This window comes from Choloepus didactylus, unplaced genomic scaffold (genome assembly GCF_015220235.1).
Source record: "Choloepus didactylus isolate mChoDid1 unplaced genomic scaffold, mChoDid1.pri zz_scaffold_200_ctg1, whole genome shotgun sequence".
Classification (NCBI taxonomy): domain Eukaryota; kingdom Metazoa; phylum Chordata; class Mammalia; order Pilosa; family Megalonychidae; genus Choloepus; species Choloepus didactylus.
The window spans coordinates 1-22,314 of record NW_023637644.1 but is presented as its reverse complement, the minus strand read 5'-3'; the positions used below and the strand labels follow the sequence as shown (position 1 = coordinate 22,314).

At 50.2% G+C, this 22,314-nt stretch overlaps 2 pseudogenes and 1 gene segment (V, D, J or C); all 3 read right to left on the bottom strand.

Moving 5' to 3' along the window:
- Nucleotides 1–9,426: 9,426 nt before the first annotated feature.
- LOC119526016 lies at nucleotides 9,427–14,866 on the bottom strand (annotated as a pseudogene).
- Nucleotides 14,867–15,398: 532 nt separating this feature from the next.
- On the bottom strand, nucleotides 15,399–15,961 carry LOC119526015. The segment is given in 2 exon segments: nucleotides 15,399–15,781; nucleotides 15,905–15,961. Coding segments are annotated over 2 exon segments (429 nt in total).
- A 334-nt stretch (nucleotides 15,962–16,295) lies between these two features.
- On the bottom strand, nucleotides 16,296–20,910 carry LOC119526014 (annotated as a pseudogene).
- Nucleotides 20,911–22,314: the final 1,404 nt, after the last annotated feature.

Here is a 22,314-nt window from a genome sequence, read left to right as displayed (position 1 = left end):
CATCTTGAAGAAAGCACAGGAGCTGAGAGAGCAGCTGAAACACAACCAGGGATCAGCGCACGCCAGCCACGTGCCTTCCCAGCGAACAGAGGTTTTCAGAGGCCATTGGCCATCTTTCAGCAAAGGTTTCCTATTGTTGATGCCTTACCTTGGACACTTAATGGCCTTCAAACTGTAACATTGTAACCAAATAAACCTCCTTTATAAAAGCCAATCCATTTCTGGTGTTTTGCAAATCATCAGCATTAGCAAATGGGTAGACAGGTGGATGCTGTGGCCCAGCTTTGAACCCATATACCTGTGGGGGAGACAGTTGGAAGCTGGGGCCTGGTTCAGAGCCCATATCCTTACAGTATATAGAGGAGGAGATTGGACCCAGCTTGGAGCCCAAATAACTGTGGGTAGACAGGTAGAGACTGTGGCCAAGCTTGGACCCCATATACCTGTGGTGTAGACTTCAGGAGGCTGGAGCTAGCTTGGAGCCCACATAACTGTGGGATAGATGGCTAGAGGCTATGGCCCAATTCATAGCCCATATTCCCACAGCACAGAAGGGTGCAGGTTGGGGCCTGGTTTGAGCCTGTATCCACACAGTGTAGACTGGTGGAGGCTGAGGCCAGCTTGTACCCCATATACCTATGTGGTAGACAGGTTGAGGCTAGGGCCTGGTCTGGAGCCCATATCCACATATTGTAGATGGTTGGTGGCAAGGGCATGACTCTAGCCCATATACACACAGTATAGACAGGTGGAGGCTTGGACCCAGCTTTTAACCCTGGGGTAGATAGGTAGAGGCTAGGAGCCAGCTCGGAGCCCATATCCCTATAGTGTAGACTAGTGGAGGCTGGGTGCTGTCTCAGAGCTCATATCACCACAGTGTAGACTGGTGAAAGCCTGTGGCCTGGCTCAGAAACCATATACCTGTTGTGTAGACAGGTGGAGGGTAGAACTGGCTAGGATCCCAAATAATTGTGGTATAGACAGGTTGAGGCATAGGCCCAGTTTTGACACATAAACCTGTAGGGTAGGTGGGTGGAGGCTGGAGTCTGTTCAAAGCCAATATTCCCCAATGCAGTTGGGGGTAGGTTGGGGCCCAGCTTGGAGCCCACATACCTGTGGTGTAGACAGCTGGAGGCTGGGGCCCAGTTTGGAGCACATATATCTTAGGGGTAGATGGATGGAGGCTGGATCCCAGTAGAAGCTCGTATCCCCACAGTGTAGATGGATGTAGGATGGGTGCCAGCTTGGACCCATATACTTGTAATGTAGACAGGTTGGAGTCTGGGACAAGATTCAGAACCCATATTCCTGCAATATAGTTGGGTGGAGACTAGGGCTTGACTCAGAACACTTATCCCCACAGGATAGATGGGTGGAGACCGGGGCCCAACTTGGAGCCCATATATCTGTGGTATAGAAAGGTGGAGGCTGAGGTACAGCAGAGCCCATATTCTTGTAACTTAGATGGGTGGATGTTGGGGGCCAACTCAGAGCCCATATACCTATGGGTACTTGAGTGGAGGTTGGAGCTCAGCTCAGAGCCCATATCCCCACAGTGTAGATGGGTAGAGGCTGGAGCCTGGCTTGGAGCCCATATACCTGTGGTGTAGACAGATGGTAGCTGAAGCCCAGCTTAGAGCCCATAACAACACACAGTAGACACATGGAGGCTGGGGCCCAGATTTAAGCCCATATATCTTTGCAGCAGACAGGTGGAGGCTAGGGCCTGGCTCAGAACCCATATCCACACAGTGTATATGGGTGGAGTCTGGGGCTGAGATTAGAGCCCATATACCTGTGGGGTAGATTGCTGGAGGCCAGGGCACAGCTCATAGCCCATATTCCCACGGTGTAGACAGTTGCAGGCTGGGTCCTGATTTGGAGCCCATATCCAAACAGTGTAGACAGGTATAGGCTTGGGGCCCAGCTTGGAACCTGTATACATGTGGGGAAGATGGGTGAAGGCTGGGGCCAAGTTCCCCAAAGTGTAGTCAGGTGGAGCCTGGGGCCCAAAATGTAGACAGGTGGAGGCTGGGCCCAGCTTGGAGCCCATTAATTGTGTTGCAGACAGGTTGAGGCTAGAGGGTGACTTGGAGCCCATATCCCCACAGTGTAGATGGGTGAGGCTGGGGCACAACTTGGAGCCCCTATCCCCACAATGTAGATGGGTAGGGGCATGGGGCCTGGCTTTGTGGCCGTATATCAGTGGTGTAGACAGGTGGAGGCTGTGGCCTGGCTCAGACCCCAAATAACTCTGCTGTACACATGTAAATTCATGGGCCCAGCCCAAATCCCATACACCTGTGTGGTAGTTGATGGAGGCTGGCGTCCAGCCCAGAGCCCATATCTTCACAGTGTAGACAGGCATAGGATTGAGCCAATTTTGGAGCCCATATACCTGTGGTGTAAACAGGTGGACACTGTGGCTAAGCTTTGAACCCATATAAATGTGGCCTTGAGAGGTTGAGCCTGGAGCCTAGCTCAGTGCCTGTATCCACCCAATGTAGGCACGTGGAGGCATGGGGCTGCACTTGGAGCCCATATAACTGGGGTGTAGAAAGATGGAGGCTGGGGCCCAACGCAGAGCCCAAATCCCCACAGTGTAGACAGGTGGAATATGGGGTCCAATTAAAACCCATATACATGTGCGGTACACAGTTGGAGGCTGGGGCCTGGCTTGACACCATAACCCCACAGTGTAGATGTGTGGAGGCTTGTCCTAGCTCAGAGCTCATATTCTTAAAATGTAGATGTTCGAAAGCTAGGGCCTGGCTCAGAGCCCATATACCTGTGGGGTAGACAGTTGGAGCCTGGGGCCCAGCTTGGAGCCCATATCCCTCTGGGACAGACAGGTGGAGCCAGGGGCCCAGCTCAGAGCCCATATAACTGTGGTATGGATAGGTGGAGGCTGGGGCCCAGCTTGTAGCTCATATACCTGTGGGGAAGATGGATGAAATCTGGGCCCATTAAGAAGCCAATACTCCCACAATGTAGACAGTGGAGGCTAGGACAGGGCTATAATCCCATATACCTGTTGGGTAGACAGGTGGAGGTGTTTGGCCAGAATGGTGCCCATATAACTGTGGGGTAGAAAGGTGGAGGCTGGGCCCAGTACTGAGCCCATAGCCCCACAGTGTAGATGGGTGGAGGCTTGGGGCCCAGCTTGGAGCACATATACCTGTGGGGTAGAAATGTGGAGGCTTGGTTGCAGCTTGGATCCCATAAAACCACAGTGTATATGGGTGGAAGTTGGGTCTCAGCTTCCAGCCCATCTACCTGTCGAGTAGACAGGTGGAGACTAAGGCCCAGCTTGGAGCCCATATACCCACAGGATATTTGAGTATAGGCTGGGGCCAGGCTTAGAGCCCATATACCCACAGTGTAGACAGCTGTAGGCTTGGCCCAGATTGGAGCCAATATACATGTGTTGTAGACAGGAGGAGGCTGGTTCCCAGCTTGGAACACACATATCTGTGGGGTAAGTGGGTGGTGGCTAGGGCCCAGATCAGAGCCATATACCCACAGTGTAGATGGGTGTAGGCTGGACCCAGATTGGAGCTGATAAACCTGTGGGGTAGATGGATGGAGACCGGGGGCCCAACTCAGAGCCCATATTCCAACAGTGTAGATGGATGCAGGCTGGGACCCAGCTCGGAGCCCATATGCACACAATGTAGACAGGTGGAGGGTGGGGCCCACCTTGGAATCCATATATGTGTGGCATAGACAGTTGGAGACTGGGGTCTGGCTTGTGCCCATATCCCCAAATTGTAGACTGGTGGAAGCTGGGTCTCAGCTTGGCTCCCATATAGACAATTGGGATAGACAATTGGAGACTGGGGATCAGCTCAGAGCCCATATTTCCAAAGTGAAGAAGTGTAGAGGCTGGGGCCAATCTCAGAGACAATATACCTGTGCTGCAGACAGGTGGATGCTGGGGCCCAGCTTGGAGCACATATACCTGTGGTGTAGACAGGTGGAGGTTGGGCCTGATAGCTGTACCCATATACTTGTGGTATAGACAGGTTGAGACTAGAGCCCAGGTCAGAGTACAGATGACTGTGGTATAGACTGGTGGAGACTGGGGTGCAATTCAGAGCCCATATTCCCACCAGGTAGACAGGTTCAGGCTGGGGCCTGGTTCAGAACCCATATTCCCCATGGTGTAAATGGGTATGTCTGGGGCCCAGCTTGGAATCCAAATACCTATGGTGTAGACAGATGAAAGCTAGGGCCCATCTCGGAACCCATAAACCCACAATGTAGACAGGTAGTGGCTTAGGCCCAGATCAGAGCCCATATACCTGTGGGTAAGACTAGTGGACAATGTGGATCACCTTGGAGCCCATATACCCACAGTGTAGATGGGTGGAGGTTGGAGCCAAGCTTAGAACACATAACCCCACCATGGAGACTGGTAGAGTCAGGGGCCCAGCTTGGAATTCATATACCTGTGGTGTAGACAGGTGGAGGCTAGGGCCCATCTTGGAGCCCATATACCCACAGTGTAGGAAGGTGGTGGCTGTGGCAAGGCTTGGAGACCATATCCCACAGTGTAGACAGGTGGAGGCATGGGGACTGGCTAGTAACCACTGTATCTGTGGTGTAGAAAGATGGAGACTGGGGCTTGACTCAGAGCCCAAAAAGCTGCTGTTATTTGGAGGAGGAATGGGGCCCATCTTGGAGCCTATAAACCTGTGTGGAGACAGGTGGAGCTGGGATAAACTTGGAGCCCGTCTACCTGTGGTGTAGACGGGTGGTGTCTGGGGCCTGGCTCAGAGGCTATATCCCCACAGTTTACATGGTTGTAAGCTGTGACCCAGCTTGAAGCCCCATATACCTGTCATGTACACAGGTGGAGGCTTGGGCCTGACTTGGAGCCCAAACAACAATGGTTTAGACAGGTGGATGCATGGGGCAAGATTGGAGACCATAATCTCTGGGGTAGACAGGTGGAGATTGGGGTGCAGCTGGGAATCCATATCCCTGCAACATAGAAGCGTGGAAGCTGGGGCCCGGCTCGAAGTACATATTCCCACAATGTAGATGGGTGAAGCCTGGGACATGGTTTGGAGCCCATATCCCCACAGTGTAGATGGGTGGAGGCTTGGAGCCTGGCTAAATACCCATATAACTGTGCTGTAGAAAGCTGGGGACTGGGGCCTGTCTCGGAACTCATATTCCTGCAATGTAGAGGGGTAGAGGCTGGGGCCAATCTTGGAGCCCATATACCTGTGGTATAGATAGGTAGAAGCTGGGCACAGCTCCCATCCCATATACCCAAAGTGTAGACGGGTGGAAGGTGGGGCCTGGCCTGGAGCCCATATCCACACAATGCAGATGGGTGGGGCATGGGGTCTGGCTTGGAGCTCATATACCCGTGGATATATTGGTGGAGGCTGAGCCAATTTTGGAGCCCAAAACCCCACATCATAGATGGTTTTAGGCTGGGACCCAGTTTGGAGTACAGATACCTGTGGGGTAGACAGGGGGAGGCTGGGGTCCAGCTTGTAGCCTATATTTCTGTGGGTTAGTGAGGGGGTGGTTGGGGCCCAGCTTGGAGCACATATACCTGTGATGTTGACAGGTGGAGGCTGGGGCCCGGCTTGCAGCCCATATACCTGTAGTGTAGACAGGTGGAGGCTAGGGCTTGACTCAGAGACCAAATGACTCTGGTGTAGACAGGTGGAGGCTGGGTTCTGGCTCAGAGCCCATAAACCCAGAGTGTAGATGGGTGGAGGCATGGGGTCCAACCTGAAGCCCATATTCCTGCGATGTAGACAGGTTGAGGCTGTGGCCCATCTTGGAGCCCATATACCTTTGGGGTAGACAGGAGGAGGCTGGGGACCAACTCAAAGCCCACATTTCCACAGTGTATACAGGTGGAGGCTAGGGCCTGGCTCGGAACCCAAACTACTCTGCTATAGATATGTGGAGGTGTGCGGCCCGACCCGAAGCCCATATACAGATAGGGTAGACAGTTGGAGGCTGGGACCTGACTTGGAGCCATATTACTGCAATGAACATGGGTAGAAGCTGGGACCTGGCTCAGAGCCCATGTCCCCACAATTTAGATGGATAGAGCTGAGGCCCTGCTCAGAGCCCATATCACCAAAGTGTAGATGGATGGAAGCTGGGGTCTGGCTTAGAGCCCATAACCCCACAGAGTAGACAGGTCTAGGTGTGAGGACCAGCTTGGAGCCCATATACCTGTGGGGTAGACAAGTGGAGTCTGTGGCCTGGTTCAGAACCCATATCCCCACAGTATAGACAGGTGGAGGCTGGGGCTCGGTTTACAGCCCATATGCCCAAAGTGTAGATGTGTGGAGGCTTGAGAACATCTTGGAGCCTATATACCCGTGGGGTAGACTGGTGCAGGCTGTGGCCTGGCTTGGAGACTTTATACCTGTGGGATAGAGAGGATGAGGTTGGGGACTGGCTCGGAGCCCATATTCCCAGAGGGAAGATGGGTGCAGGCTGGGGTCTGGCTTGGATCTCATATCCACATAGTGTAGATGGGTGGAAGTGTGGGGCCCTGCTAGGAACCCATATAAATGTGGGGTAGACAGGTGGAGGCTGGGGCCCAGCTCAAGCCCAAATCCCCACAGTGTAGACAGGTGGAGACTGGGCCCCAGCTAAGAGCACATTTAACTCTTGTGTAGATTGGTGGAGGCTGGGGCTTAACTCAGAGCCCATATCCCCAGAGTGAAGATGGGTGTAGGCTGGGGACAGCCTTGGTGCCATTATTCCTGCAATGTGGTCAGGTGGAGGCTGGGGCCCATCTCAGAGCCTGTATAACTTTGGTATAGACAGGTGGAGGATGGAACCCAGCTTGGAGTCCATATCCCCACAGTGTAGACATGTGGAGGCATGGAGCTCAGCTCAGAGCCCTTATGCTACTGTGGTGGACAGGTGCTGCAGGCTAGGGTCTGGCTCGGGGCCCATATCCTCACAGTGTAGACTGGTAGAGATTATAGGGCAACTTGGAGGCTATATGCCCGTAATGGTAGATGGATGGAGGCTCAGGCCTGTCTTGGAGCCCAAATTCCAATGATGTAGACAGGTGGGGACTGGGGGCCTCACTCGGAGCCCATATAAACATGGTGTAGACAGGTGGAAGCTGGTACTTGGCTTGGAGCCAGAATAACTGATATAGACAGAATGATGCATGTGACCCAGCTTGGAGCCCATATACATGAGTGGTAGACAGGTGGAGGCTGTGGCCCAGCTAGAGTCTATATCTCCACAGTGTAGACAGGTGGGGGCTAGGGCCCAGCCTGGAGCCTATATACCTGTGGGGTTGCTGGGTGGATGCTTGGGTGCAGCTCAGATCCCATAGAGAGGTGGAGGATGGGGCCCAGTTCAGAGCCCAAATCACCACCATGTAGACAGGTGGAGGCTGGGGCCAGGCTCATTCCCACATACTTGTGGGGTAAACAGGTGGAGGCCTGATCCTGTTTCACAGCCCATATTCCTGCAATTCAGACAGGTGGAGGCTGAGGCTCGGCTCAGAGCTTATATCCCCATAGTGTAGATGGGTGTAGGCTGGGGTCCAGATTGGAGTCCATATACCTGTATAGAGACAGGTAGAAGCTGGGGCCCAGCTTGGAGCCCATATAACTGTGGGGTAGACAGGTGGATGCTTGGTCCTGGCTCGGAGCCTCTATTCCCACAATGTAGACAGGTGGAGGCTGGGGCGCGGGTCAGAGCTGATATCCCCTCAACATAGTCTGGTGGAGGCTGAGGCCTGGCTTGGAGCCCATATTCCCACAGTGAAGACAAGTGGAGGCTGGGGCCCAGCTTGGAGCCCATCTACCTGCGGTGTAGACAGGTGGAGCCTGTGACCCAGCTTGGAGCCCATATCCCCACAGTGAAGACAAGTGGAGGCTAGGGCCCAGCTTGGGGCCCATATCCCACAGTGTAGACAGGCTGTGGCTTGGGGTCTGGCTCAGAACCCATATACTTGAGGTATAGACAGGTGGAGGCTGGGGACTGGCTCAGCCCAAATAACTGTGGTGTAAACAGGAGGAGGCATGGGGCCCAGCTTGGAGTACACATTGTAACACCACTCACCAGATCTGTGTGAGCAGTAGAGATGGAGAAGCCTGGTCTAATACAGCCCCGGGGTTTGGTTGTGAATTGTTCATAACACCTCAGCCCAGTCTCCTTCCAACCCACTGGCCCAGGAACTTAACTTCCTGTCTCCCTGTTCTGTGCCTTATACTTCAGGAATTGTGAACTTGTGCTTTCCCATGGAAAATGACAGTCATTTACCCAGCCTCACAAAATCCACAGAAATAATCAAAGGGTTTTCATAATAAAAATGTGATCAATGAATCCTTGTCTCTATAATAATTGGAATCAGAGAAAAAATACAATATTGGATTAGTACTTACAATCAAAATGATATTAAGCAGTCATTAAACTGTAAGTATACTTTTTAAGAAATGAGAGAGATATTTCTCTCTCTCTCTGATTTAATTTTTCCTCTGAGTGTAAAATAGGAAATTAAAAAGCAATTATTTGGTGTAATAATAAGAAAAATTAGCTATAACATTTCAAAATCCAATGAGTTTTATCATAAAACTTAAAAAATATATAGCATAACACAGCAAAGTGCAAAATTTCTGGTTGTGGTTACTAACAGGCGGTTAATCTAATGTCATGATTCTATGTACAAACTGACTTTCAAAATATAAATTTTCTTGTGTCTCTTTAAAAGCCATGCACACTCGAACTGTTGTGGGTTCTCCAGTGGATACAGAACACCAGGTCTGGGGGGAGGGGGTGGTCGTGGGCAGCACTACCTGTTTCATTTTATAAATTCTCTCTTAAGTGGTTGAAGACAGAATGCTCTGGTCTTTAAGTGGCCGCCACACCTGGACAGAGCAGCTCATTCCAATTCACCGGCTGTGCCTCCAACCAATCAGGAGGAAGGAGAAGTGCTAATTTTCCTGTTCTGTAAATAGTTATTCCTATTTCCCTGAGGTGGTAGAATTGATGTTGTCTTAAAGCTGGAATATAATCTCTGGACTCCTGAGACTCTCTACCGTAGTGCCGACAATGATTTCCTCTAGAAATGACTATGTTATCTCAGCCTGTGGTAAAGGATAGGCTTCCATTTTTTGGTAGGGCCCCAGGTGCAGTATCCCCTTCCTGTACCACTGTTCCTACATTTACCAATAGTTTGGCATCAGTCCTGTAGTCCTGTTTTGCTTTATTTAGGTTGTTTTTTTTGGATCTTGGGTGGAAAATCATAATTAACTATTGATTCCTATTCAAGGTCTTCTTTCAGCTTGGTCTGTTAGAATCATTTAACATTGAAAATGTTGATCTTCTTAAAAAAAAACGTATTTACAAATAGTGTTTACACGTCACCCGGGGGAAGGCGAAGAGTGAAACTTCTCTTATTGCATGAGGAAATTCTCAGGCCTGAAGGCGGCCAGGGTTCAAGAACAGGGAGGCACAACCCAGCGCGGCTCTGCGCAGAGCCTTCCCCAGGACTGGGCAGGGCAGCCGGGGCACGGAGCAGCCCCACCCGGGACCACCGTGGCTCGCAGTCGGCACAACTGAACCTGACACGGATACTGGTTCCTCCACACCGCACTGGTTGGCAGACTTGGGCACCTCCGGCGGTGGATGCAAATCGGCAGCTCCTTGCGGAAGGCCTTCATCTGTGCTCTGATGTGGCAGAGCAGCTCGTGCTAGTGGCTGCTGCTGCCGTCGTCCTCCTCGTCCATCAGTCCGAACGGATCCCCGGTGGCCATGTAGATGCGCGCCTCAGTGAGGGTTTTGCTCGTGTCAGCGATGAGTCGGTGGATGATCTTGCCCAGGCGCTCGGCCTCTGAGCAGATTCCTTTATCTGGTGCCGGTCGGAAAGGCTCTTGGGCCAGGCCTAGGGGAGGGTAGAAGGAACGGGTGGGCGTGAGGCAGAGGATGTTGTGCACCTCCTCCGAGTCGCTGTCACTGCGGATGGACCCCTCGCAATTTCCTTGCGAAGGCCGCGAGTCCTCGTCGCTGTCCTTGCCTGCGTTGCTCTCGGTGTTGCTGTTGCGGGGGCTGCAGCCGATGCCCAAGTGTGAGTCCAGGTCATAGCGCTGCACGTTCTGGTACTGCAGCTGCACGACCTTGCGGCTGAGCTCCTTGATCCCCAGGCGCGCCGCCTTCAGCTCCTTCTGCAGGGCCTCGTACTTAGCGCTGTCGTGGTGCTGCTCGCTCTCGTGGCCGCCCGACTTGTTGAGCTCTGCCGTGACGCGCAGGTTCTGGTCCTCTAGGTCGGCCACGTTCCTCCGCAGCAGCTCTGTCTCTTCTTCCACCAGCTGCAGGTGCTGCCGCAGCTCCAACAGGGATTTGCTCTGTTCCTTCACGAGCCGGTTGGCGGAGCCTTTGAAGTCATCGCTCCTCAGGTCGTCCAGTTCCGCCTACACCCTCTGTTCTCCACCTCCAGTTCCACGATTTTCCTGCCCAGAGTGTTGGCTTCTTCCTCCACCAGCCTCAGTCTTAGCTTGAGCTCCGCCTCCCTGGTGCTCGGCGGCCTCCGGCTTCTGCTTTGAGCAGTGGGCTGTCCGGATACCTGTAAAAGGAGCTGTACTTCTGCAGCTCATGTTCGAATCTGTCCTTTCCTTTTCTTGATCAATCTTGGCCATTTTCTTTCTCATCAAAGCAGCTTCTTCCTTAACGAACTGCAGCTTTTCAGATCTTCATTGTCCTCCTCTGTGGGAGTCTGTTGGGTCTCTGTTTTTTTTTTTTTTTTCCCCAGACTTTGGCAAGTCTTTGCTTCCTCTTCTTTTTAAAGATAACTCTTCCATTATTTCCAGTTCATTCTGTAAAGCTTGCTTTGCAATCTCAACTTCCTAAGCGGTTGCCTCGGTTTCTCCTTATCATCTTCTGTTCTCTTTTCTTCCACATTTCCCAGCTCATGGTGAAGTCTCACAGATATATCCTTTGCCACCTTGAGGTCCTGCTCCAGGCTGTGCAACAGCTCCCAGTGGACTTCCCCAGTCTGAGCATAGTGGGGCCTTTTGCGCTCTGCTTGGCGGAGGCGGTACTGCAGGATCCGGCTGTTTTGGTTGGCTCTCTCCAACTCGCATTTCCTGCAGCTGACAGGCATCCTCCTAGAAGAAAGTGGCCCACATCTCTTATCTGGATCCTCACCTCAGCTCATCGGTCTATCTCGTTCTTGAGTGTCTCGTTCTCCTCTCGCAGCTTCTCCATTTCCTCCTGCATTTCTTCCTGCTCCTGGAGTTGCTGCAGGTTCGGCAATGATGAAGGGGGCGCCGCCGCCTGCATGACCCCGCCGCTCCCGCTGCCCTCTGTGCTCTGCTGGGGCCTTTGCCGCCACCACCATTGAGGCGGAAGGGATGGCGAAGGGCTCGCAAACTGCAGTAGCGCCGGCGACCAGGGAGCTGCGACTGCTGCTGCCGTCATCGCCATTCTTAGTGTGCATCTGAGCGCGGCTGCCGCCGGCTCCTTCTTGAGGTGGAAATGGATGAGCTCAGACTGCAGACAGCCTTCCTCCCAGTAGCTCCCTCCGCCAACGCTGCCCCCTGCTGCAAGGCCGCTTCCGGGATTTCTGTCTCCTGGGCCTGAGATTTTGCCCGCGGAATAGGAGGATGGCGACGGGGAGACTCCCTCCGGGCCGCTGCCGCCCCTCTGGGTGCGCGCACGCCTTTCCGTCGCCAGCACCTGGGCGGCGGCGGAGGCTGCGGGACGCCCCCTCACTGTGCGCTGAGCCGCCGCCGGCTCCTCCTCCTTCCCCGCCCCCTCCTCCTCCTTCCCGGGGTTGGGAAGGGTGTTCCCCGAGTTTCCAAGGCACTGGCTGTAGCTCCCGGGGCCTCGCTTCTGGCTGGCTGGGCCTCCTGCTGCCCACAGCAGCCAGGGGAGCCGCAGGGGCTGCTTCAGCACCAGCAGCGGGTGGACAGCTCCCGACACCGCGCCTTTGCGCGCCGCCTTCTCGATCTGCCTCCGCCTCCCGGGGCGCTGGCCGGAGTGGCCCCCGGGTTCTGGGTCTTGTTGCCCTGCTGCAGCTGAGGAGAATTGATTTTAGTGCTGGCCCCCACCAGGGACAGCTAGCAGCGGTTGTCTGTGTGACCGAGTCTGGCGGGTAACTGAGCTCGCTGCTGCTCTCTGCCACTGCCCTCCTGGAGCAGGGGCGCCTGAGTGCCGGAGGCGGCGGCAGAAACTGCGGCTGTGGCAGGGGCAGCGCCGCGGGTCGGTGGCTGACTCACGGCCGTCTAGGAAGAAAACCTTTCGGATGCGATTTGGAATCGTCCATCACCAGGTCATCCTCTTCCCTCTTCAGTGCCAACAGCCTTCCTTTCTAAACGGGGACAGAAACAAAAGAAAGGAGGCACACAGCCTGTTTGCGTAGGTACAGAGAAAAGGGTTTTTTTTTCTATACAACAGAAGCCTCTGAAAATGGTGAGATTTGGAAGGCGCTAACTAGAAGACTTTCTTTTAATGAAGAAGGAGGACCAAGCCTTGTTTGTATCTGGGAATAGGATGCAGAGCTCTGGATTCTCATTTTGCCCAGCGCAGTGCTGTCTCCGTCTCACTCCACCTGAGTAAAATGATGAGGGATCTGAAAGCAGCTGAACAGAACATTCTTATAGAGCCGGTTTTGGAAAGGATGCGATATAAAGGTAGAAAGGAATTTATGGGAAGTGAGCGGGAAGGAGGGAGGGAGGGAGACACACACACATACACATAGAGAGAGAGAGAGACAGAGAGAGAGGGAGGGAGGGAGGGAGGGAGAGAACAAGCTTCAGAAGGAAAATGAGTTGCCCACATACTAGTGACATGAGAGAAATTATTTAATACTTATATTAATCTTAAATTACAATAAATAGCACTGCTAAGAGGTAGGAATATGAGTGAAAATATAACAATGTGAAAAAAATTGAGTATTAATTGTCTGAGAGGGAAGTTACACTCAGCCCAGGAATTTCTGCTCGGCAAAGCTGATGTCGCTGCCCTGCTGAGTGACCAAACTGCCCTCCACAGAGCCCACCCTGTTTTTCTGGCTTGGCACCACTCTTTTCCCAGAAGACAAGCCAGCACTTGGGGGCACAGTGGTTTCATTAAAGCTATTTCCATCACAGAGATGACACTTGGTTTCTGATGCAAATGTGACTGGCTCTGGGTGTGGCTTATCTTTCCATCCACACAGATAATCATGGGCATGTTACAGACTGCGACACCCACCATCCTGGTTTTGCATTTCCCGTGGCCTCCAACAGGCACATTCTTGCAGTAAATGAGATACGGATACAGCCCTTCCCTTCTCCCCTTTTTGGGGGGATGACAGCTATAAATTGACCTTCTTGATTCCAGGTTTTGTGCTGTTCCCCTCCCCTGGACCCATTACCTTCTGCTCATGATGTGAGCAGTGAGCTCTGAAGGGACAGTGTCCCAGCTTCTCCTCTTTGTCCCCAGTTAAATAGAAAGTCTTGTTTGTGGTAGTGAGTGAAAAATAACCAATAGTGATTCAGTGATGATGAATGAATGAATGGACCTGATCATGAACAAAGGGAAAATATCACTAAATTTCCTGCCCTTGAATAGTGATATGGAAACTCTACCATGTCACCAGGTTCTGCCCCTGGAGTTTGGGTTCACAGTCAAATATTAATGTTCTCTTTAGAAATGAGGAATAAAAAACAAAAGAATCTGAGAGAGAGCAGAGTCTTATGAAGGTGTATACTTCCAAATAAATTTACTCTAAAATACTAAATGCACACTCATTACTCACCAAGAATTGGCAATTAGGATGGAAGATTGTATCTGATAATTCTGGGTCCATATTATGTCACCTCCTCACTGTGCTTTGATAAAAAGACCTTTATTCTAAAGGAAATTTCCCCATTAGGGGAGCTCTTCTCCACTCCTCTTTAGTGGAGAGCTTGTGATGTACCTGGGAATTTAGGAGTCCTGAGTGTAACCTGAGGAGAAAGAGAGAAGCCAGGCTCTGCTAAGGTTCCAGAGCTCAGAGAAGGCTCAGCCAGGAGCAGGGCACATTTTGGATTTGAGGCAATGGGATAACTGGTCCCCTGGTCACACATGCTTGACTTGTGCTCTTCTTGTCATCCCCACCCAGCTTGTGTAAGGGCTATTTCTGCTTCTGGACACACAATGTTACTCTGATCACCATGAAGGCAAGAAGAAAAGAGGTTATTTTCAGTAATCCCATAAAGATAGACCAAGTTTAGAGCATCAGGCCCTCTGGGTTAGTAGCACAACTGACACTAAAGACAAAACCTGAGCTGGTGTTGGTCACAGGCAGATGCTGCAGGGGAGTGATGGGTCAGACAGGGGTGTGGAGGGCAGATGCTAATCTTCCCATAGACGGGAGCTCTTGGGGGCCTGGGGGTTGTACTCAGCTGTCCTATTGGGATAACCAGCCTCCTCTCAGGTGGCCCAGGGGTGATCCAGAAGCCTGGGCCCAGGGAAGCTGTTTGGAACTCCTTAAAGAGGTCACAAGTGGAGGGGCTCTGCCTGGTAGCCCTGGTTACCTATCACTGTGGTAACACATAATATTTCTGCAGCTGTCCTTACAGGAAATGCTGACTGCAGGGTCTGAGGCCTTTACAGGAGCTCCCTGTGCTGGAGTTACTTCATGCCATATCAGAGAGTTCCCGCTCCCTGGTGGTCCACAGACCCACACCTGCACCCTGAGAGTTGCAGAGCCCTGAAGGGGGTGGCAGGAGAGGAGAACACACATCAGTTCCTGAGGGCTCAGCAAGAACCACCCACAGGGGTCCCCTGGGGTCCTGAGAGGCATCAGCTGTAGGAAAGTCATACCAGTAGGACCTACCTCCACCTCCTTCCCTGGGGCAGGCTCGGGGTTTCCCCAGCAATGGTGCACCATCTGTCCCCTTTGCTGACCTCAGGGCCCTAATTCTCCCTGTCATTGCTACTGGTATGTGACCAGGTCAACTCTGTGTCTTGACATCCCCAGGGACCTGATTCCTCAGGCAGCACTTCGGGGACACAGAGGCCCCACGCACCCCTGAGCACAGGTGACAGGAGGGAAGGGGACAGCTGTGCTTTGACCTCCATGTGCAGCATCCATGTTGTTGGGACTGTCCATCTACTGGAGCTGCCCTGAGCCTCTGACCCCAGGAGAATCCTACCAAAGGCAGAATTGCTTTCCTTCAAGAGGAAAAATCCAGCTCCACAGACTCTGATTTTGCCACATATGGGCATCCAGGAATAGAATTTGTTATTGTCATGAGAGTAATTTTGTTTATTTGCTTGCTGTTAGAGCTTTGTCTGGGGTTTCTCTGATGCTTCAGAAACACTGAATGAGAAATTTGGAGAAGAACTATTGTGAGCCAGAAGCTATTCCCAGATACAGGAAGTGAATATGAAGTTATTTTAGTAAGAGAAAAGAGTCCTAGTCAGAGACCCCAAGAAGGCCAGGTTTTTGTCCCACTTCCCCATCTGCCTGTGTCACTGTGAGCAGCACTGCTGTGCCAGATCTGACAGTAATAGTCAGCCTCATCCTCGGGCTGGATTCCAGAGATGTGCAAATATGCTGCATTGCTTGAGGTGTCTTTGGATCCAGAGACTCGACTGGGGACCCCAGGTCCCAGTTGCTTATCTGAGTTTGAGTAGTAGTACAGGAAATACTGGGGAGCACTCCCTGGCTTCTGCTGGTACCAGTATATGTAGAAGCCACCAACATTTGCACCACTGCTCATGGTACAGGAGAGTCTGGCTGTTGTTCCCAGAGATGCAGAGAGGGAGGGTGGCTGGGTCAGCAAAGGCTGGGAGAGGGAACCTGCAAACACAGACACACAGGGGTCATGGGGCAGGGTCCATGTCTAAACTGCTTGGGGGTATGAGCTAGAGGGGCTGAGGCAGGCTGGGAGATCTGCCCTGGGTCCCTGAGGCCTGTCCCTACCTTTCCAGTGGGAGAGGAGCAGAAGGAGGAGAGGGGTCCAGGCCATGGTGGACACAACCCTGTGTGGCCCACAGTGGAGCTGGGCTGCCCCAGCCTCCTTTTCTCTCCCACCCTCTCCCAGGGGAGGGGCTCTTCATGCAAATTTGTCCCTTTATCCCCTGACTGACCAGCCCCTCCCTGACCCCTGATGATAGAGCTCAGCTCACGCTGTAGACTGCGGAGGATGAGGGTTGTAGGAAAAACATACAGCTCTGCTAGACTTAACATTTAACAGCAAACTTTGTAATAATGTTCTCTATTTATGAACCACACTTTATCTCCATAAGTAAAAATTCCTCCTTGGGAGAGCCCTGGGAGGAAGCAGCTGGTGAGATGACACAAAGCTCCTTGCTCAGGGGACTCTGCCAGGCCAGAGGGGACACAGATGCTGAGACCCCGTCAGTGAGCACAGGGCCCAATCCCCCAGGCTGCAGCCCCTTGGAGTGAATGGTCCTTACTGGGCCGCAGTGTAGGAACCCCAGGGCAGTCCCACAGTGCCCCCTGCTGCTCACAGAGCAGGAAGTCATCATTGCTGAGAGGTCTGAGAGCCTATATACAAACATCTATGGACTGTTTCCTAGCTACTGTGAGTCAGACACACCATGTGTGATTACCAAATAGTTTTTCTCTCCCAGAAAGGCTAATGGAGTTGCAAGCATGTGCATAAACTACAACCTAATTAGCACCACCAGAGAAGATTCTGGAAAAAGCTAATACACATTTTCCACCAGGTCAGGTATCAGACAAGGGTCCACTGTGCTGGTTTGAAGGCTCTGGAGGCCTCTTCAAGGAAGCTGCAAGAAAGGCATATTTGAAAATATGGAAAATTGCTCAGTGGCTCATTCAAGTGATGGCAATTCAGCAATTGTTCAAAAATATATGTAAAGCTTTTAGTATTTAGATAGGAATTCACTTTAGGAATTTGGGAAAAACCTACAGCTCTGCTAGACTTAACATTTAGCAGCAAATATTGTGACAATGTTCTCTATTTATGAACCTCCCTTTATCTCCATAAATAAAAATTTTTTGCATAATTACATTGTAACTTTCAAGTCAGAATTTTGTTCTGGGTGTCACAAGATTTATTTGTTCTTATTATAAACAGATTTTTTTCTGTCTGGACTTTCTTATGGCTAGTTTAAGTTTAATAGGAATCTATATCTTTCAACATCATATGGTTTTTGTGGATGTGTTTGGTACCTGGGCAGGCAAAGGCAGATGTCATCAGGCCTCACCCCACTCACCATCCTCTCTAACTTGAATTCCCCAAATGGTTCCCACAGGCCCAGACTCATAAGGGCCCTTCTGTAGGTATTCCACGACATGCCCTGACCTACAGGCCTCTCTTTTTATGGTGTTTCTGGATAATGTTCATATAGTCTGGGCCACGGAGGCCTAAATGTCAGAGCTCTATCTATCCTTAGCACCAAGTCACACAGTCACCACCACCCCCTGGTTCTGCTCTGGGTGATGCATCATGCTCATTCCAAATGTGATGAGCTGAGGGCTGGTCCCTGTCCTGGCAGAGGGATCAAACATGAAGCAAATGTTCACTCTGAAAGGGGATGTCAGTATAAGAGGAGATTGTGGTCCAGGAAGTATCGTATATGGGTGACTCTAGAAGGGGAAAGTGACTCTCAGCCCTGTAGAGGGTCAGGAGACTTCCCAGGGGAGAAGACACAGGCCGGGCTGGAGCTGGGCTCAGCAGATGCTGCTCTCAGAGGAGTAAATAGAAAAATGCAAAATGATGGAGAGGAGTGGAGGAGTGGACAGGAAGGGAGGGAGTGTGGGCAGCCCCAGGGCTGGAGAGATGGGATGGAACAGGGCCTTGGTCCCCATCTTGAGGGCAGATATTAATATTAATAATTTTAACAAATAGAAACCAAATTGTCAGGCTCTGATCCACACACACTTCATGGAGGGGGGACAGAGGATGGGCCTAGGACAGGATGTTTCACAAGCAGGCACAGCAGAGGCCTGAGGAAAGGACACATCTGAGGGACGTGGAGGGTTTCACTCTCAGCTCCCAGCCCCAGGGTCAATGGGACATGCAGGGCAATTGACAGCAGGGAGTAAATTGAGAATCTGGACATTTTAGAATAACAATTTGCAGGGAGTAATGTTTTCATCCCTTTTCTATATTCAAAACCAAGGGGAGGAATGAATTTGATGTGAATTACCATCAGGTCATGCATGAAGCCTAACAGGATGTTTCAAAACCATCTTCATTTAATTGAACAAAAGGTCATTATTAAAGTAATTGAGCTGTTAAACTTTTCCAAAGGGACTTCTTTAATGTGTAATTGCTTTTATCACAAAAGGAAACCTTAGTTCTTTTTTTACAGGATATATTTTCATCTTAAAATTTCAACAAATAACATACTTCCTCAAGTTTGATAAAAGGAGGCACTGTGTAGTTTAGAATTTAAGGAGGTGTAAACTTTTGTACTCTGTAAGTTTTACTAGTTGAAAAACATTCTTCTCAGAATTGAGGTGTATCCTTGTTACGGCCCCTGAACTTCATTAGATCCTCTCAGCTAGTGGATGACAAAATCTACCATTTCCAGCCCCTACAGGTACAGTTTTTTGTTATGTTAGCTCCCAACCCCATCACTGCAAGTGAATTTTTGTTTTGTCATAGGAGGGCTCAGCCTCCTATTTATAACCCTGAATTTCACAAGAGCAAGTCTCAAGGCAGGGGCTTGATTTATTAAGTAGTGGGTTCCTATCTTGGCTTAATATATATACTATTCCAAGATACATGGTCAGTTTCTTACATTATCTTCACTTAGTTGTACAGTCATCATCACTCTCAACTTTAAACAATTAACATAAGGTAATACATCCCAGAGCTCTTATCAGCTGCTAGTTATTCATCCCTAGTATTAGTGTAGAGTTGGTAAGACAGTCCTATTAAATATAGTCATTAACACTTAATGTGTAGTTTTTCTATACCACTCTGTTGCTAACCCTCTGCAGCAGCAGCATGCCTTATAACTATATCATGCTAACACTTATTTAGGCTTGTGGTGCTACTGTCTGGGTTAGTTGCCTTTAAACAATCATTTACAAACATGTTGACCTTCAATGTGTCACTGATGTTTATAGTCCCATTAAAGAACCATAGTCACTCCTTACCATTCCCATACCATTAATATCACCTTCAATATCACATCTGTACATGTTAGATTATTGTTCCCCCTTCACTAGGTTCTGACTGTCTCTAGGTCCCCTATATTTTACTTTTTAAGACACTTATTTTATATTTTTTACAGGGTTCACAGTGGTAACATACAATATCTCTCCTTTTGTGTCTGACTTATTTCACTCAGCAGTATGTCTTAAAGTTCTTACATGTTGTCATATGTTTCACAACCTCTTTCCTTCTTACTGACATTTAGTATTTCATCGTGTGTATATACCACATTTTGTTTATCCACTCATTTGTTGAAAGACATTTGGATTGTTTCCATCTCTTGGCAATTGTGAACAATGCTGCTATGAACATCAGTGTGCATATATCTGTTTGTTTTACTGCTTTTAGATCATCTTGGTATATACTGAGTAGTGAAATTGCTGGATCATACAGTAACTTGATATCTAGTTTTCTGAGGAACCACCAAACTGTCCTCCAGAGTGGCTGTACCATTATACAGTCCCACCAGCAATGAATAAGTGTTCCAATTTCTCCACATCCTCTCCAGGCTTTGTAGTTTCCTCTTTGTTTAATGGCAGTAATTCTATTTGGTGAGAGATGATATCTCATTGTGGTCTTGATTTGCATCTCCCTAATAGCTAGTGAAGATGAATATTTTTTCATGTGTTTTTTAGCCATTTGTATTTCTTCTTCAGAGAAATGTCTTTTCATATCTTTAGCCCATTTTGTAATTTGGCTGTTGGTACCATTATCATTGAGTTGTAGGATTTCTTATCATGTCTCTTATCAGATACATGGCTTCCAAATATTTTTTTTCCATTGAGTAGACTGCCTCTTTACCTTTTAGAAAAATTTCTTTCAGGTACAGGGGATTTTAAGTTTGAAGAGTTCCAATTTACCTTTTTTTCCATGCAACTGAATTATAATTGTTTGTTTTACACTTCCCAGAATTCCATGGCCCAGGTCAGGGCCTGCTGCTGGGGTCACTGCTGTGGGCCTGTGGGGGGTGTCATCCCTGGGGGCTGCCTTGGTGTGTCTGGGTCAGGAAAGTGACCCCACCTTGCTGCATGGACATGAATTTTCCTCATAATCTGCTGTCTGGGCTCCACAGAATGTCAGGGCCACATGGAGATTAGCAACACAATCCTCTCAGATTCTGAGTATCATGTGACTTTATTGGCTAGGGGATTCCTTTTTAAGTCTTTATATTTATTTATTGACAACCTGGGAGATAATTTCTGAATGGGGACTCATTTGATGGCAAGAGTAACTGTAGCTTCAAATCAATAATATAAAAGCCACAGGCCATCACCCATGGGTCCTGGAGTTTTTGTCCCACTTCCCCACCTGTCTGTCCTCATGCAGTAATAGTAGCCTTGTCTTCAGGCTGCAGCCCAGAGATGAGCAAAAGGCCTGCATTGGCCAAGGTGTCTTTGGATCCAGAGAAGTGGCTGGGGATCCCAGAGCCCTGGTGCTTGTCTGAGTCTGACTTGAATCTCAGGAGATACTGGGGTGGGTTCCCTGGCTTCTGTTGGTACCAGTATATGTGGTAGTCACCAACACTGAGGCCACTGCTGAGGGTGCAAGAGAATCTCACAGAGGATCCTAGGGATGCAGAGAGGGAGGGTGGCTGGGTCACCACAGGCTGGGAGAGGGAACCTGCAAACACAGTACACAAGGGTCAAGGGGCAGGGCCCAGGCTGAAACTGTTGGGAGCCACAAGGGCTGAAGCAGGTGGGGACACTGCCCTGGGTCTGTCCCCACCTGTGCAGTGAGAGAGGAGCATGAGGAGGAGAGGGGTCCAGGCCATGGTGGACACAGCCCCTCAGCCCCACAGTGGGGCTGGGCTGCCCCAGGATTGTCTTATCCTTCCCTACTGCCCCCAGGGACAAGAAGGGGCCATTCATGCAAATTCCAGACCCTCCCCTTCCTGGCTTTCTCAGATCCTGGCTGATAACTGACTCAGGAGCCTGAGGGAACCCAAGCCAGCCTAGATGCTTAGAAAGAGAAAGCTCAGGGTGTACCCCAGGAGTCTGATGGAGAGAGCCCCTGCTGGGAACACCCAGGACCCTGCCCAGGAGCCTCTAGATGTTTCCATGTTCATGGGATTACCTGCTACTTGATTACTATCTTCCCATATTTCAGCCCAGCCCCACTGTGGGGCTGAGGGGCTGTCTACCATGACCTGGACCCCTCTCCTCCTGAGAGCACCCAGCTGCTGAGTCTCCTCAGGGTGCCCAGCAGACAGATCAGACTCTACCCCAGTCCTGAGGCCAGTGGGGGCTGACCTGGCTTTGAGAACCCCCAGCAGAGCCCAGCCATAGCTCCACAGTGGCCCCTGGTGGCCACATGCCCATTGTCAATGTCCCCTGATGCCCTGAGGCTTTCTACCTTCAGATAATTGTGCCTGTCCTTCAATGGAGAAGGGGTCCATGTTTGAAACAAAGTGCTCAGCCCCAATTTAATGAATATCTATTTGTTTTCTGTAGTTTCTATAGCTTTGAAATATGGGAAGATAGTAATCAAGAAGCAGGTAATCCTGTGAACATGAAAACATCTAGAAGACATAAAATATTAAAGAATGAAACTGCTTCAATATCAGGGACACTTGGGCAGCTTCTCCACAGAGATGTCTTTAATTGGTGTCTGGAAGGACAAATAGTTTCTCAGGGAGAGGAACCAAGATAGGAAAACACAGGATGTGATGAAGCTCACTCCATGAAGTCGCATGGTGATTCCACAGGCCAGCCAAGCCATGGAGGTGACATAGCACTCAGGAATTCCGTATAGAATTGCAACATCCTGGGACATCCAAAACTGTCTTAATATGTTAACTAAAGCTGGAGCGCTCACTTCCTGATTTAAAGTGTATTACAAAACAACAATAACCAAAAGAGCTTGGCATTGTCATAAGGATGGACACACAGGTTGATGGGATGGAATTGAGGGTCTGTAATTTCATCCATTGAGTCTATGATGTTGGAGAAACAGGATTTCCACTTCCAAAAGAATGAAGTGGGATCTCCAGGCCTCCAGCAGACCCATTAGGCCACAGCCTTCCATAGTCACCTCACAGGCTGCCCTGCTCAGTCTGACTCTGGGAGGTGCATGTTACTGGAAGCTCTGATTTTTCCACTTAAGCCACGATGCACATAGAAATGGTTAAAATTATCTTCCACACTTTCTTCCCATTTCTGTTTTTACCAGCCCCTCC